The 15,285-nt window shown below is 45.7% G+C and overlaps 1 protein-coding gene across 1 annotated transcript; it reads left to right on the forward strand.

Annotated features, from left to right (window-relative positions):
- The first annotated feature begins 2,835 nt into the window (after positions 1–2,835).
- On the forward strand, positions 2,836–13,877 carry ISL1 (ISL LIM homeobox 1). Its single transcript, XM_059173444.1, has 6 exons — positions 2,836–3,095; positions 3,948–4,137; positions 6,931–7,190; positions 9,022–9,308; positions 10,442–10,609; positions 12,630–13,877. Exons 1-6 carry the CDS (start codon positions 3,068–3,070, stop codon positions 12,744–12,746), a joined length of 1,050 nt encoding a protein of 349 aa, XP_059029427.1. The 5' UTR covers positions 2,836–3,067; the 3' UTR covers positions 12,747–13,877.
- Positions 13,878–15,285: the final 1,408 nt, after the last annotated feature.

The raw sequence follows: 15,285 nt of genomic DNA on the forward strand, positions 1-15,285 counted from the left end.
ATCTCAGCATACCTTTTATATTCAGACACTGTTAAGTATATTAGGGTGGCCTGGAGGTAATGGGGACTATACATAATAGCTACCAATATTCTTCTTCTCTCACCAATAGATGAGCTCACAACAGGGGATTCACAGAACTGCTGCGCTGAAAGATGTATTTTTGACCTAACAGAACATGCAAAGGTCAAAATAAGTCCATTTTTGTCAGGAGAGGGTCCAATTTCCCCTTTGAACACAAGAGGTCGCTCCTGTGATCAAGTACTGGGGGAAAATATTGCTAATCATGTTTTTTTGTATTCTATAAAAACATTACACAATTTTTTTTACTATTTGATGCATTAAATGCACATGTAGCAGGCAGCTAAGGAAAGTGGAGAATAATCTGTGGTCACATTTGAACTTTCAGGAGAAGTGAAAAAAATGTTTGCTCCCCTAACTTTGGTTCTGATGCAAAATGTATTATCAGCAGACACAGACTCCAAAGCACAACCGTCATGGAACAACATACTGGGTTCCTTCAACTTTCCCTCTTTACAGGGAGTATCTTCCGCATGAGTAAAGGTTTTCCTCCAAGCCACATGCCAGCTTTTCTTTTGGAATTGCTACCATCAGCAGCAATAATTCTTTGGAATAGGTTATTAGTTTAGGAAGTTTAAATACCACACTGGGTGACTGGTTTGAAGCAGAATGGAGAGTGAGGGCGCTTTGTGGATCTCAAATATGTCATCAGGCTTCTGGCAGCTTCTGTTGTTTAATTCCACATTATAAAGGTGGCATAATGGAATCTGATTGGTTAAGATCCTCTATTTACTTTCTGGCATTATAGTAGTATCTTTTTCTTTCTTTTCTTTTCTTTTCTTTTTTTTTTTTTTTTTTTGTAACTAGAGTCAACTTGATTATCTGTAAGGGAAACATGCCCTTATACCAGAAAGATTTGCTTTTGCTTTTTGATTACCAGCATCAGCTTTGGAACAGCAGCATGACAAAAGGTCCTCACATATAATACTGGAGACTAGAAACTTTAAACGAAACAAATTTTTAAGCAAAAAATTGGAGAAATTTATCAACCTATATATATTCCAATTTTCAGTTTCACACACAGAGATACACTTATAATAAAAATAGAAGGCAGGAAATCCAGCTAAGACTCTTCCTTGAGAGAAAAAAAAAAACAGATAACGTGTTCTTGGTAAAGCCCTGCTAGATCAGGAGGAAACTCAATCATCTTAGCTTTTTTTTTTTTTTTTTTTTTTTTTTTTTGCGCTCTGGAAAAGCATATCCTCGCAAACTCAGCCACTGCGGCTAGCTGAGAGCTCACCGGTCTTATCAAGGGTTAGATCTAGCGAAAAGTACAAAGAAAGGAGTTTCCTAACACAACTGGGATTTCTCGAGGCAGCAAGACACCGAAATTAAATCTTCTGCTGCTTGGGTTTGTGGACCTTTTAAGAGAAAACTGGCAGGCACTTTAGATAAAGATTAGCTATTTAGTAGAAGCTTTGGGAGGGAGACGTGTGGGTGTTCTTCGTGGCCTTTCCTGTATCTGTTTTTGGGAGACTGTAAAAGGTGTCAGCAACATGTCAGAAATTATTGAAAAAGGTTAACCACGAGTTGGAGTCAAGGTTCTTCTCTCTCCAGGTTGTTTCCCGAGAGAAATGATCAGATAAACCACCCCGGTGAAGTGAAACAGGTATGTCACTGCCTTTCAGTATTAGATCCCTGCCTAAGTATTCCCTTAGACTAACACATTTTTTTTTTTTTTTAAATCTCTAGAGACGTGGAGAGCTGTCCTTTTAATTGCCGAAACACAGCCAGCAATTGCACACGTTTGCTGAAAAACAAAGGACAGGAGACCAGCGTACAGAGGAACGGGACAGGATATACATAATCGCTTCACAAACTTTCCACTACCGCAAGAGATTTCAATCTTTGGCTTTGGGTTAGTGCGCTTCTAAATTCTAGGGCTGAACCGCAAAAGCAGACCTCAGGGACTGTTTAGGAGAGAGTGGTCCGCGGAGCCCACCTGGTTTTACCTGCGTGTTCCCAACCTGATTCTCCGCTAAGGCAAGAAGCGCTCTTTTCCTCCCACCCGACCCTTTTTGGAAAGGTGGTGGTAACGGGACAGTGGGGGTAGCAGTAGAGAACCATTCCTGCGGGTTTATTCATCCCAATCCCGCTTCTTCTTCCCCTAGGCAGCTCCCGGCGCGCCAGGCGCGGCCAGTTCGGGAACTCCCCCTCCCCGGCAGCCAAGCCCGGCCAGGCCGGGAGCTGAGCGCTAAAGCGCGAGACCAAACCGAGCCAAAAGGCCTGTCCTAAGTCGCCCCTTTTCCAAGAACCCTAGAAGGACCTCGTCATCAGGAAGACCTACCCACCAGCCACTCGCCACCGGCGGCAGAAAAGTGCCCCGCGCGCAGCACAGCCAGCCGGATTGCGGGGACCCCAGGAGCGCAGGGCGGAGGAGCAGCGCGACGGGAGGCGAGGGCGCAGACGGCACGGCCGGCCAGGAGCAAGGGAGGGGGCAGGAGGAGGAGAAGGGGAAGAAGAGGAAGGCCAAAAGCCAGAGCGGCCGGGCAGCCCGAGCTCCGGGGGAGAGCGGCCTCAGCCCGGAGCAAGTTGCCTCGGGAGCCCTAATCCTCTCCCGCGGGCTCGCCGAGCGGTCAGTGGCGCACGGCGGCGGCGAGGCTGAAATATGATAATCAGAACAGCTGCGCCGCGCGCCCCGCAGCCAATGGGCGCGGCGCTCGCCTGACGTCCCCGCGCGCTGCGTCAGACCAATGGCGATGGAGCTGAGTTGGAGCTGAGAAGTTTGAGTAAGAGATAAGGAAGAGAGGTGCCCGAGCCGCGCCGAGTCCGCCGCCGCCGCAGCGCCTCCGCTCCGCCAGCTCCGCCGGCTTAACTTGGACTCCCAGATCCGCGAGGGCGCGGCGCAGCCGGGCAGCGGCTCCCTCAGCCTTGGCAACCCCAGGGGCCACTATTCCCCACTTAGCCACAGCTCCAGCATCCTCTCTGTGGGCTGTTCACCAACTGTACAACCACCATTTCACTGTGGACATTACTCCCTCTTACAGATATGGGAGACATGGGAGATCCACCAAAAAGTAAGAGGCTCTTTTACCTTGTGGGGCTCGGTGTGCTGTTCTTGTGCGGGGGTCTCTCTCAGGCACGGGCTCTTTAGAGTTGGAGTCCTTGCCTGGAGAGAGAGGAAAGGTGGCTTTTTCTTGGGGCCGCCACGCCTGCATGCTTGCTGTCGGTTCTGATCTTCGGGAAACTGGTCGTACCTGGTGTTTTGAGTTCGCCTGTGTGCCCTCCAAAACCATAGCCCTCTGGGGCTAAGACGGGATTTCCTCCTCGGGAATCTGGAGCTCTCCGAGAGGGTTATTCTGTTGCAAAGGTCCGCCTGTACATACAATACCCGGAGATGTGAATTAGCATTAGACTTGCAAAAGAGAGCGAGTGACAACTGTATTGATGTCTGCTCTTACTAACAATATCCAGTCCTCTGTGCTATTTAAGAGCCTGCTTCATGGAAAATATAAGCGTTTGCTTAACGCTTCTAGTCAAAACCTTTTCTTTGACTTGACTTATCCCTAATCTTCCCCCAATGATTACGGCAAAGAGGGAGGTGGGAGGAAAAAGAAATACAAAATGAACGGGTTTGATTGCGTGCTAGGCTCACAAATGCAGACTATTCAAAAATGCGTTTTACATATATTCCACCTCCTTTTTAAAATGAGTCAAGGTTTTGATGGCACACTTCAATTACCATCCCAAAGTGCAATACTCTTAAAAAAAAAAGAAGAAGAAGAAAAAGAAGAAAAAGAAAGAAAGAAAGAAAAAGAAAGGGGGGGGGGAACTCCCAGAGTACGCCCTATAAGAGAACGACACTAAAAGTGTGTTTATCTCTGTAGGAAGTAAACGGTTAGTCAATCATGTATTTATTTTCATTTCAGAAAAACGTCTGATTTCCCTATGTGTTGGTTGCGGCAATCAAATTCACGATCAGTATATTCTGAGGGTTTCTCCGGATTTGGAATGGCATGCGGCATGTTTGAAATGTGCGGAGTGTAATCAGTATTTGGACGAGAGCTGTACGTGCTTTGTTAGAGATGGGAAAACCTACTGTAAAAGAGATTATATCAGGTACGCCATTTACATTGCTTCCTTAATTTTGTGAGATTTCCATGTCTCTCTCTACTCTTTTCTTAATATTAGATGGGACTTTGTCTTTTTGCGAAGTATGCCTTAGTGGGGGTCTAGTGTGCAAAAGTTACCCTTTAAGTATGTTACATAAATTATTCTGTTTATCTCACTTTTTAGGGGGCATCCCCTCACAACCTCAGTAGTGGTTTTCGTAAATTGTGTGGTGTTGAAGCTTGTTTAATTGCTCTTGAAATTTGTGATGCTGAAATTATTTTCTTATTTCATCCTTCCTCTTCCAAAACAAGCAGAAATGAAAAGATGGATAACTTGGGCTTTCTAAACTTTCTTTTTTAAAGGTTGATTTTATTGTATTGTACAGTGTTTTTCTCTATTCATTTTTTTTATAGTTCAGTGTTTTATTAGTAATTTTACAAATTTTGTGGAGATGTCAGTGCAGTAGGCAAAATAAAAGTTTGACCTAAGGATGTTTAGAAGTGCACTTTGAAAGTGCAAATAGAAATATTGCCCCATGTATTTTTAGGGTAAGAGTCCTTTCTTGGAAAATTTCAAAACCAACCCAATATTCCCTGCAAAAAGACTGGAAATTTAATCTTTTTAAATATTAACCCTTTGGTGACATCTGACTATCTTTTCTTTCTTATCTTATCTGAGCTGATGAATTAGACAGAGCAGATCAAATTGCCCATCATCTGTCTACGAACAATTGGTATATTTAGATAATTGAACAGCTTCCTTTCTCACATTAAAATCTGGTAACTGATAAAATGAGCGAATTGCCCATACTGACAAGGCTAAAACCACATAGGGGACTTTCTGAGGTTTTTTTTTTTTTTTTTTTCTTTCAGCTTATTTTGTGTCTAAACTTCATGCTTCACAAATCTCAAGTTTTCTCTGACCTGTGTATATACATGTGTCAGAAATTTCATTTTTTCTGCCTTAGGAAGCCAGTAGAATTCCTAAAGAAAATTTTATTGTTTTAATAAAAAACAGAAGAGATAACACCTTCACTATTATATTAAATAGTGTCAAAATATTATGTATTTTTAACATTTCTTTAGTGGCTATTAACAAGTAATTAGCTTTTGTAAGTCATACGTTTTCTGGAGCTGCGAAGTGTAGTCAAGAGTTAAGAATGTGGTCACAATTTTTACCTATTCAGTCCGGCACTTTTTCTTACGGTGAAATCATGAAATAGAGAGTATAATCTTGATAGGTAAAACTGAACAGTGTGTGTAAGGGTTTATTAATACTCCGTGGGGTGGGGGTGGGAAGGAGAGGAGAGTGGGAGGAAAGAGGGCATGTGGGGAACTGGAGGAAGGGGGAGGGATTTTCCAAATTGTTTGGTCACAGGCAAGGTAAAGTCCTCCTATGAAATGGAAGATCTCACAAAAAGTAGGCGGAGGGAGGAAAAACTTTTGAATCTACCTTCTAACCTCCGACAAATGAGCCGTTTTCATTGTTTACTTGGTGAGTGTGTGGACTCCGTATTCTGGAGAGGGACAGCTCACTTTGCACCTCTAGGACTATCTTTACTCCTGAGGAGATAGCGTTTTCCTCAATTGCATACGGACCTTCATGTAGCCAATTTCATGTACACATTTGTAGAAGGAGCCAATCGCTTTCACCTTTTACCCTTCTCTCTCTCTCTCTCTCTCTCAGTTTTGTGCTTATGTGTGTGTGTACGTGTGTGTGTTTGTGTGTCCCCCTTTGAACTCCTATAGTTGTAAAAGCAGAACAGAGACTGTATTTAGGTCTGAACGCCCTGCTTTCCTTGGGGGAGTGAGGTGCCCTCCTCCCATTTTTGTGTGGATCTTTTCCTCTGGTCCATTCTCTGTTTGTAGGAAAGCTCCCACTTCTGTTATTACTGATACATGGAGAGGTGGTCAGGGCAGTGCCACCTAGGTGGAACCTACAAGGATTGTCCCTTGGTAAGGAAAGGTCAGGAGTGAGGAGGTCCTTAGAAGTGGGTCTTTTCATTCTTCTGGCTGGTCATGGTTCTCAAGCACACTGAAATAGAGGTAGATGCTTGAACAGCTTGAAAAAAATTGAGGGAGCAGGGGCAGATTTTAAAGATGATAAAGGAAGAATGGAGAGGAAACTTTCTGTTAACACTGTTGCCCCAGAAAAAATCTGTAGTTGGGGGAAAGCTGCAACATGCTTATTGTGCAGAAGGGGATCTGGAAACCCTCGGAGGTTTCATTTTGTTACTCTGCTTGCGCATCTGTGTATATTTATAAATGAGTGAAGGGACAGTCTTCTCCCCTCACCTTTCTTTCTCTTGGAAGGACTTTTTTGGAGCAGTTTTAGAGACATTTCTTGCAGCAGAAATTGGGGGATAAGAAAGCAAAAGTGTAGGGCCAATGACTACCAGAGTCCCCCCCTCACTCCTTTCTGCCAAGATCTGCAAGGGTAACCCCGGGATTGGGCTAGAACAGAGGTCCAGGTTTCCAGCACATCAAAGATTTTTACTTTGGGGGTGTTCTGAAGTAAGAGCTACAGTCGGTGACACAGAGGTTCATAGGAAAAAAAACCCCAAAAACAAAAAACAAAAATAGGAGAGGGTAAAAGAAAGGGAGGAGAAGAGAGAGAAACTTAATGATTCCTTTCCTCCCATTCCCAGCCGGTCGGCTAACGCTGACTTCAATGTCCCCGGGCAGCGTGGCCCTGGGTACTCAGCAATCTTGGGCCGGGGCAGCGCCGGCTTGAAGTGACCCCCTCTGACCCGACCCCCTCTCTGTGTTTTCCCCCCGGTTCCTGCCCGGCGGCGCGCAGGTTGTACGGAATCAAATGCGCCAAGTGCAGCATCGGCTTCAGCAAGAACGACTTCGTGATGCGCGCCCGCTCCAAGGTGTACCACATCGAGTGTTTCCGCTGCGTGGCCTGCAGCCGCCAGCTCATCCCCGGGGACGAGTTCGCGCTTCGGGAGGACGGGCTCTTCTGCCGCGCGGACCACGACGTGGTGGAGAGGGCCAGCCTGGGGGCCGGAGACCCACTCAGCCCTCTGCACCCGGCGCGGCCGCTGCAAATGGCAGGTACTCCTTGCCTGGAGGGAGGCCAGCCCGGGGGAGGCTGGTGCTGGGGTAGGCCAGGGCGCACCCAGTGTGCGTGTCACCTCGGCCACCTCGGTAGCCAAAGGGCAGTCGCTGGGGCCCGCGGCCAGCAGTTAAAAGATGGGAGCAGTTTACGCCATACTTTGCTCTTTTGTGCACGATTCCGTGCACTCCCAGTCTCCCCAGATCTCCTTCCCCGGCACATCTGCTCACCTGCATGTATAAATATGGGTACACATGAACGTACATCACTTGTGCATACACGTTTACACACATCCAAACACAACTTCCAGCTCACCTTGGCCTCCAAACTGGGACTTACTGAAAATGGGCTTCAGCTCCCGGCCAGGTATTCTTCCTGCCGCTGCCTAATTAAAGGGGTGGAGCTCTGGGCCCCCAGAGCTTCCTCCTTTAACCCGGTGAAGGAAGCTTAGGTGGTCCTAAGTCATTTAGCCTTTGAAATCCTCTTTCCTTGCAACTGCCCCACACTCTAAAACATTTTTAAAGTTTATTTTTATCCTTTTGTGAAAGAATGGATGTGAACAGATACAGTCTTAATAACTGCCGGCCATTGCACAGAGCTGTAATTTAAAACTGTCAACAAGCTAATCTGCAGTAATTGCCTTTTAAAGGGAGCCTGCCTCTTTAAACCGTTCGTTCTATGTGATTTGGTGAGAATTTCATCTTCAGGCCTGTCGCTGTAACACTAAATGGACCTAGTAGGTTTTGACCTGACCCTAGGGGTCCTGGAAGGTGCAGGATTTGTACCATACGTTTCAGAGAGCCCTTTCCCCAAGAAGGAGAGTAGAAACAGGACAAGGCTGGCCAGGAAGAGGAGCTGCATGAGAAGGCAGACAATGTCTTCAAACCTTACTTCCCCTCAGGACTAGATCTACTCCTCAGGAATAGAGCTACCTGGTGCATTTTTGAAGTATTAATTTTTACTAAACACTGGTGGTGAGGAAACAGATCTGTCCACTCTACTTTTTCAGAGGCTGTAAGACTTCTGTTCTGGAGGATATATGGCTAGCTTGCACAGGGGCAAAGCCAAAGTGGCAATTTCTGTTCTGTGCAACCTGTGCTCTGCTTGTGGGGAAACACAGAAGAGGTGGAAATATTGGGAGGAAGTCAGGAGACAGAACACTTCCCAGCTATTATTTATCTAGAGACTAGGCAGCTCAACAGTTTTCAGTTGTTTTTTGTTTTTTTTTTTTTTTTTGCATGGGGTCAGCCCATCTCAGGAACAGCCAGGTAGATTTAGTAGTAAGAAAAATCAAGGACTGGGATTATGGCCAAATACTGAATTTCTTTAGCCCCTTGACACGATTGCCCTCTCTGGACTGAAGTTCAAGGCTTTCTGGCATAATTCTCTTTGACCTTTGCATTAAAGACCTCCTGGCTGGTATAGTGTCTCTGGCTGACATTGGGGTGTTCTCCATTTCCCTTTGTACTATCTGTGCCTGTTGTCCAAGAGTCTGGAGGTGGTGGGTACTCGTGTAACCTAGGCACAGTCTGGGTATGAGGACAGGCAAGGATGGAGGAGAAACGATGCTGAATGATGCTGCCCCTGAGACCTGAGACCTGAGCCCCTTTGCTAAGGCTTTGTTGATAAGAGCAGGGTTGGAGGCAGTGTTCTGGGCCTGAATTACTCAGCATTGGCCTCTCAGATTAGAGAGCCACGTATTATTCTCCCGTTTGCTTCCCTGGTCCCTACCTCTGCCATGAGACTGCAAAACACTGGCCATTGACCGGGAGCAGCACGGGAAGGCGAGAGATGCCCAGCCCCACACTCACCGCACCCCTTGCCTTGCAGCTGAGCCCATCTCCGCCCGGCAGCCAGCCCTGCGGCCCCACGTCCACAAACAGCCGGAGAAGACCACCCGCGTTAGGACTGTGCTGAACGAGAAGCAGCTCCACACCTTGCGGACCTGCTATGCCGCCAACCCCCGGCCAGACGCACTCATGAAGGAGCAACTGGTGGAGATGACGGGCCTCAGCCCCCGTGTGATCCGGGTCTGGTTTCAAAACAAGCGGTGCAAGGACAAGAAGCGGAGCATCATGATGAAGCAGCTCCAGCAGCAGCAGCCCAATGACAAAACTGTGAGTGGCCCTTGGGGGTGTGGGACCTGGGCAGGGAGCAGGGCTATGCTTAAGGTGCAAGGGGCTGCCCAGGTTGGCCTGCGCGTGGGTTCCATCCTGCTTCAGGGCCAAAGCCGGCAGCCCCTTACTGTCTCTACCCATGCCCAAGGGAGAAGAAGCTGGCAAGGGCCCTTGCTGAGTCCTGAACCTCCACCCCCAGCCCACGTGGGTGGGCTTATGCCCTTCAGTCCTTGCTCCCACCCCACCCCGGGACCAGAATAAGTTCTGGTCCTGTTTTGCCAACATTCAGGTTGTCAGTTCCTCAAGCATCAGGGTGAGAGACTCCTCCTTGGCTCCCCATCTAATTCAGGGGTCGGTGGGTGGGTCACCCTGGCCATTGACCTCCCGGGTGTGTCCCTTGACTCTGGGCAAGGCCTGCCTCAGCACCTTCAGACAAGTGAGGTGCACCAAGGTGACCCATGACGACTCTGCTCTTGGTAAAGCCCAGGGCTCCATAGATCCATGGCAACACCCACTCCACAGGATTTCTGGTTGTGTTAAACTAAAGAGGTTCTTTTTTTTTTTTTCTTTTTACCTCTTTAGCCCTATTTTTAAATGCCATAAAACCCCCGCTGTCATTCAACTTGGCAGGCCAGCCAAGCCTGGGCCGGGGCACTTTTCAAGTTGGTGAGTGTGTAATAGCACACAATAGAGGCCAGACCCAAATGCTTGGGGGTGGGGGTTGGCTCTGTGAAGAGAAGTGCCTGGAGAAAGTGTAACTGAAACTGCCCAGAAAACCCACCGTGTTTAGAGGCTGCAGCTTTCCACCGCTGTAATGCCATAGTCTGTGAAGGCAGATGGGAGGAGCTGGGATGAGCTAGCTGTGATTGTAAACGGAAAGGAGAAAGTCACAATAGAATTTAGTTTAGTAGGGTCCGAGGAGATCGACTAGTCCCACCCACGGAAGCAGAAAAACCATATAATAAAACAAAACGAACTCCGGCTAATATCCATACATGCAGCAGATTAACTGAGTCAATAATGGCCACTATATAGATAAGATAATGCCAGGGCCTATTTGCTTAGCCTGTGCAGACAATCTAGGGCAGGAGTTCGATCATTAACATGTTGGGATTGGGGGGGCCTATTCACAGAATATCCAGGGGATGACAGGAACTCCCATGGTGGCTGCCAGTCCAGAGAGACACGATGGTGGCTTACAGGCAAACCCAGTGGAAGTGCAAAGTTACCAGCCGCCTTGGAAAGTACTGAGTGACTTCGCCTTGCAGAGTGACATAGATCAGCCTGCTTTTCAGCAACTGGTAAGTGTCAGCTCTCAGACTGAGGAGGGCTGAATCTCTAGCAAAAAGAAGATTCTGGCTTAACTGTCACACCATGAAAGATTCAAGGAGGAGAGGGTGCCTCCCTGGCTCCAGGGTTGGAGAGAGATGAAGGAGGTTTGGTGTAGATGAGGCAAGTGCTGAAGGGAAACGGACTTCTTGTGAGTCTTTTCTGTGAGTTCATAATTTGACCATTTGGTCTGCTTTGAGGGATAACCTCCAAGGTATCTAAGTACCTAAACATGCATGGAAGGGTGGAGGGGGTTGCAGAATCATACATCTTAGACTTTTAGAGCTTGAAAGGACTTTAGAGATCACCTTGTCATTTTGATCAGCAATGAGTGAATTTATTCCCTCTCAGCTCCTAGAGAATGGTGTATTTAAAGACCAAAATCAAGCTGTTCGTATTAATAACCGATGTTGTAAGACATAATCAGTGTTCTTATCAATGGGGAGCAGGCACCTGTCTGAGTGCAATTTTCACATGTATCAATAGAGACTTCAGTTATTTAAAGACATGATGGATACCTTTCATTATTATTATCCTTTTCTGGGACCAACTTCATCTACAACGTAGGCCTGCTTTAACATTTAAAGTGTTTGAGTTCAGATGTTATATGCAGTCACATACTGTGGTCCATGTCTGGCCAAAGGAACATGAGTTCTACCAATTGGAGAGCGCATGAAAACCGGTTTTAGCATTAATATATTTTGCAGACCCAGAGAAGAGAAAATTAACTCACCTTATGCCTGCAAAAGGCTTAAAGGTCAAGATAAATAAGATTATTAAATACCAGGTACTTTGTGATATGGCATATATACACATATTTTTTTTTCTTAAGTGGTCAAAAGTCCTCTGAAATCTTGTTCTATAAAACTATAAGATCTATTCTAAAAACGTGTTCCTTTCTTCTAAAATAAAACTTTAGTCAAGGTTAACTTTTTACCCTCACATTTACCCGGACAACATTTTATTTCTCTGTGGCAACAGTTAAATAACAGGCCAGAGGCAGTGGTTACAAGGACTTGGCCTGGGGTTTACATTTGTAAGTAGACCAGTCTAGAGGCTGGGCAAATTTGAGAAGTCCCTTGACCTCACCATGGGAAAATTTAACAGGATAAAAAGGAAGGTAGACTCTGGAAATAGGAAAAAGAACTTATTTTAAAGTGAGGTTAATCTTATGAGTTATTTGAGCAAAACCTGGATCATAGAAGGCAAGTAAGAGGAGGGCTCAGGGCAGCCAAGTGTCTGTACCTTCTAAAACTTTAGTGTTAGATGAGAGCAGTGGGAGGGAAGCCAAGGCAGGAGGGGGGTGTGGGGGCAGAGTGGAGAAGGAGGTTTCCAACAGCAACACAATACTTTCGGTTTAAAAGAAGGAGCCAGATATTTATAATGCGATGACGTTATAATATATGGGTCTCCTCTCGGAAGGAAGAGCCTGATTTAAAGAGAGAGAGAAAGAGAAAGACAGAGGAAGGCCAAAAGACAGCAGAACCAACAAACAACAAGGAAGAAAGCCCACGCTGTGAACCCTCTGAGGAGTTAATCATTGTTCTGTGGAGCCTTCTCTGAATCTCCTGTCACACGATCTGAGCGTGTGTTATGGATTTTCCAACTAGAGAAGAGAGGCTTTGATGCCTAGAGACTGAGAACTGGCCTGCTCCCAGGGCAGCATGTAGCCAGCAGGATAATTTTATTTCGAGCATGCATGGTAGAGTTGCGATGCCATTTTACAGTGGGAAACACATTTGTTCTTAAATAATTTAATGCAACACAATGTTGGGAATTCAGTTTCAGATAAAACAGAGATCTCTTGAAAGATGGGAAAGCGAGAGGATTTCTTCTCAAGTTCTTTTCTTCAGTCACATGTAGATATCTTTATCTGTATATCCATCTACACATGCAAATCCTCGCACGTATGGATACTCATATGGCGTGTTTATAATCCTTTAAAGAATACGATCGCAGCCTCCTTTATTCATTTCTCCACCTTCTACACAGGTGAATTTTTCAGAAGGAGGACCGGGCTCTAACTCCACTGGCAGTGAAGTGGCGTCGATGTCCTCTCAGCTCCCAGATACACCTAACAGCATGGTAGCCAGTCCAATTGAGGCATGAGGAACATTCATTCCGATGTATTTTTTTCTCCCCCCGTCCCCGTTGGAGAAAGTGGGAAAGTATAATGTTGAACTCCGAAACAAAAGTATTTAATGACCCAGTCAATGAAAACTGAATCGAGAAATGAATGCTCCATGAAATGCACGAAGTCTGTTTTAATGACAAGGTGATATGGTAGCAACACTGTGAAGACAATCATGGGATTTTACTAGAATTAAACAACAAACAAAACCCAAACCCATCATACGCTATCCAATGACCTTAGGAGTACTGAAAAAAAAAAAAAAAAAAAAAGACGTTTTTAAAACGTAGAGGATTTATATTCAAGGATCTCAAAAAAAAGCATTTTCATTTCACTGCACATCTAGAGAAAAGCAGAAATAGAGATTTTCTAGTCCATCCTATTCTGAATGGTGCTGTTTCTATATTGGTCATTGCCTTGCCAAACAGGAGCTCCAGCAAATGGGCAGGAAGAGAAACTGGCCTCCTTGGCTGAAAGAGTCCTTTCAGGAAGGTGGAGCTGCGTTGGTTTGTGATGTTTTTAGTTGACTTTAATGAGGGGTTAATTGAAATCCTGGGTCTCTTAGCATGTCCTATAGCTGGTTTCTTTTTTACTTTTGCACCTCCCCCTCCCCCTCCTCCTTTTTCCTCCTCCTCTTCTTCTTCTTCTTTTTTTTTTTTTTTTTTTTTTTGAGATCCATCCTCTATCAAGAAGTCTGAAGCGACTTTAAAGGTTTTTGAATTCAAATTTAAAAACCAACGTATAAAGCATTGCAACAAGGTTACCTCTATTTTGCCACAAGCGTCTCGGGATTGTGTTTGACTTGTGTCTGTCCACGAACTTTTCCCCCAAAGATGTGTATAGTTATTGGTTAAAATGACTGTTTTCTCTCTCTGGAAATAAAGAGGAAAAAAAAAAAGGAAACTTTTTTTTTTTGTTTGCTCTTGCATTGCAAAAATTATAAAGTAATTTATTATTTATTGTCAAAAGACTTGCCACTTTTCATGTCATTTGACATTATTTTTTGTTTGCTGAAGTAAAAAAAAAAAAGATAAAGGTTATACCGTGGTCTTTGAATTATATGTCTAATTCTATGTGTTTTGTCTTTTTTCTTAACATATTATGTGAAATCAAAGCGCCATATGTAGAATTATATCTTCAGGACTATTTCACTAATAAACGTTTGGCATAGATAAATAAATGCAATGATCCAGGGTCCCTCTTTTATACGTTTACAAGTAAGCCATTAAAATGTCTGGAACTAAGGACTGCACGTGAATGGGGTAAACTGACATACAGTAGGTGTGATATTTAATTGCAAAGAGTTAAGGTCGAATTTGCCAGTTTGTATTTTAATAGTTGAATCAAAAGTGGATGGAACCCTTGAGTTCTCAGCGGTGATGTTACTGTTTTGTTTTTAAAATAAGCTGCTATTCCCCGTTCTGCTCCCTACCTCTCCATCCTCCCCTCTCTTTTCTTGCCCTGTCCACCCACCCAAATAGGAAGAGGGTCCTGCTTAAAATAGGTTTTTATTTCGAGTCACTATTGTATTTTCTGGGAGTAAGTGCTTTATGCCAAAGTCTCCTGCTTAGGATTGTTGAAATGACCTATATTTCAAGTATAAGCTCTTGCTAAAAGAGAGCCTTTCTGCCTAGTCAGTGAGGTATGACCATTATTTACCAGTGGCTGCTGTCAGCCGATTGAGAAATGCTGCTTTATTTGCGCAGGAAGAGCAGGCCTAGGGGGAGAGCGTGTTCTCAGCAATTCCCAGACCGGTCAGCGTGTGTCTTTTCTTGTCTCTCCCCCACCCCCTTCCCTCCCAGCCCCCTCCCCTTCCCTTTTTCTCCCCCAACTCTTAATTCCCCAAACCTTGGATGTATCTCGGGCTAGGGCTGAGGCGCGGGATGGGGCCGGGTGGAGTGCTCCGCTGGCCCCCTCCAGTGTTCGGACTAACGGGGACTTGCTTTCTAACACTCCCCCCTCGCACTCCCCGCCCCTGCATTTAGCAGTAGTTCCTGTGTGAGAGCTAGAACCCGGGGATAGATAAAGGGCCTTGCCCGGAATCAGGCTGCTTGGTGCTTCTTCGTTTGCGGGTGCAGACTGAAGATTTGAGGCTTCACACTGTCGCCTCCACTTTCTCCACCCCGGGATGACTCTTTGACTCTTTAGAAACTGGGTTCATTTGTACGCTCCAGTGTCAGGCCGGTTTACGTCTCTGACAGTTCTTAATGAATACGAGAGCTAAAGTACCTTAATCGTGTGTCCTGTGGCTCGTGCCCCTTCGGACCCCTGAGGGGGGGGCAGCGCGGAGGCCCGGCTGGAGACCGGGGGAGCCCCTCGGCTCCGGGCTCTTCAGTTGCTTTCACCCTCTCCAGACCTGCGGCAAGTCGGGAAACGAGCCTCAATTAGCCTTTTGTTTGGCATCGTTCTACATAACGGGTTAATTACAGGCTCTAACGTGGGGGCAGAGAGAAAACAAACTTTGCATTGAAAATGTTACAGTGCATTAGACATGCCCGTTGATTACTTTGATTGTTG

Source organism: Mustela lutreola, chromosome 5 (assembly GCF_030435805.1).
Source record: "Mustela lutreola isolate mMusLut2 chromosome 5, mMusLut2.pri, whole genome shotgun sequence".
Taxonomy (NCBI): Eukaryota; Metazoa; Chordata; class Mammalia; order Carnivora; family Mustelidae; genus Mustela; species Mustela lutreola.

Coding starts and splice junctions, on each gene's coding strand:
- ISL1 (XM_059173444.1), top strand. CDS start 3,068: ATGGGAGACATGGGAGATCCACCAAAAA. Junction 3,096..3,947: donor CATGGGAGATCCACCAAAAA/GTAAGAGGCTCT, acceptor TTTTCATTTCAG/AAAAACGTCTGATTTCCCTA. Junction 4,138..6,930: donor TGTAAAAGAGATTATATCAG/GTACGCCATTTA, acceptor GGCGGCGCGCAG/GTTGTACGGAATCAAATGCG.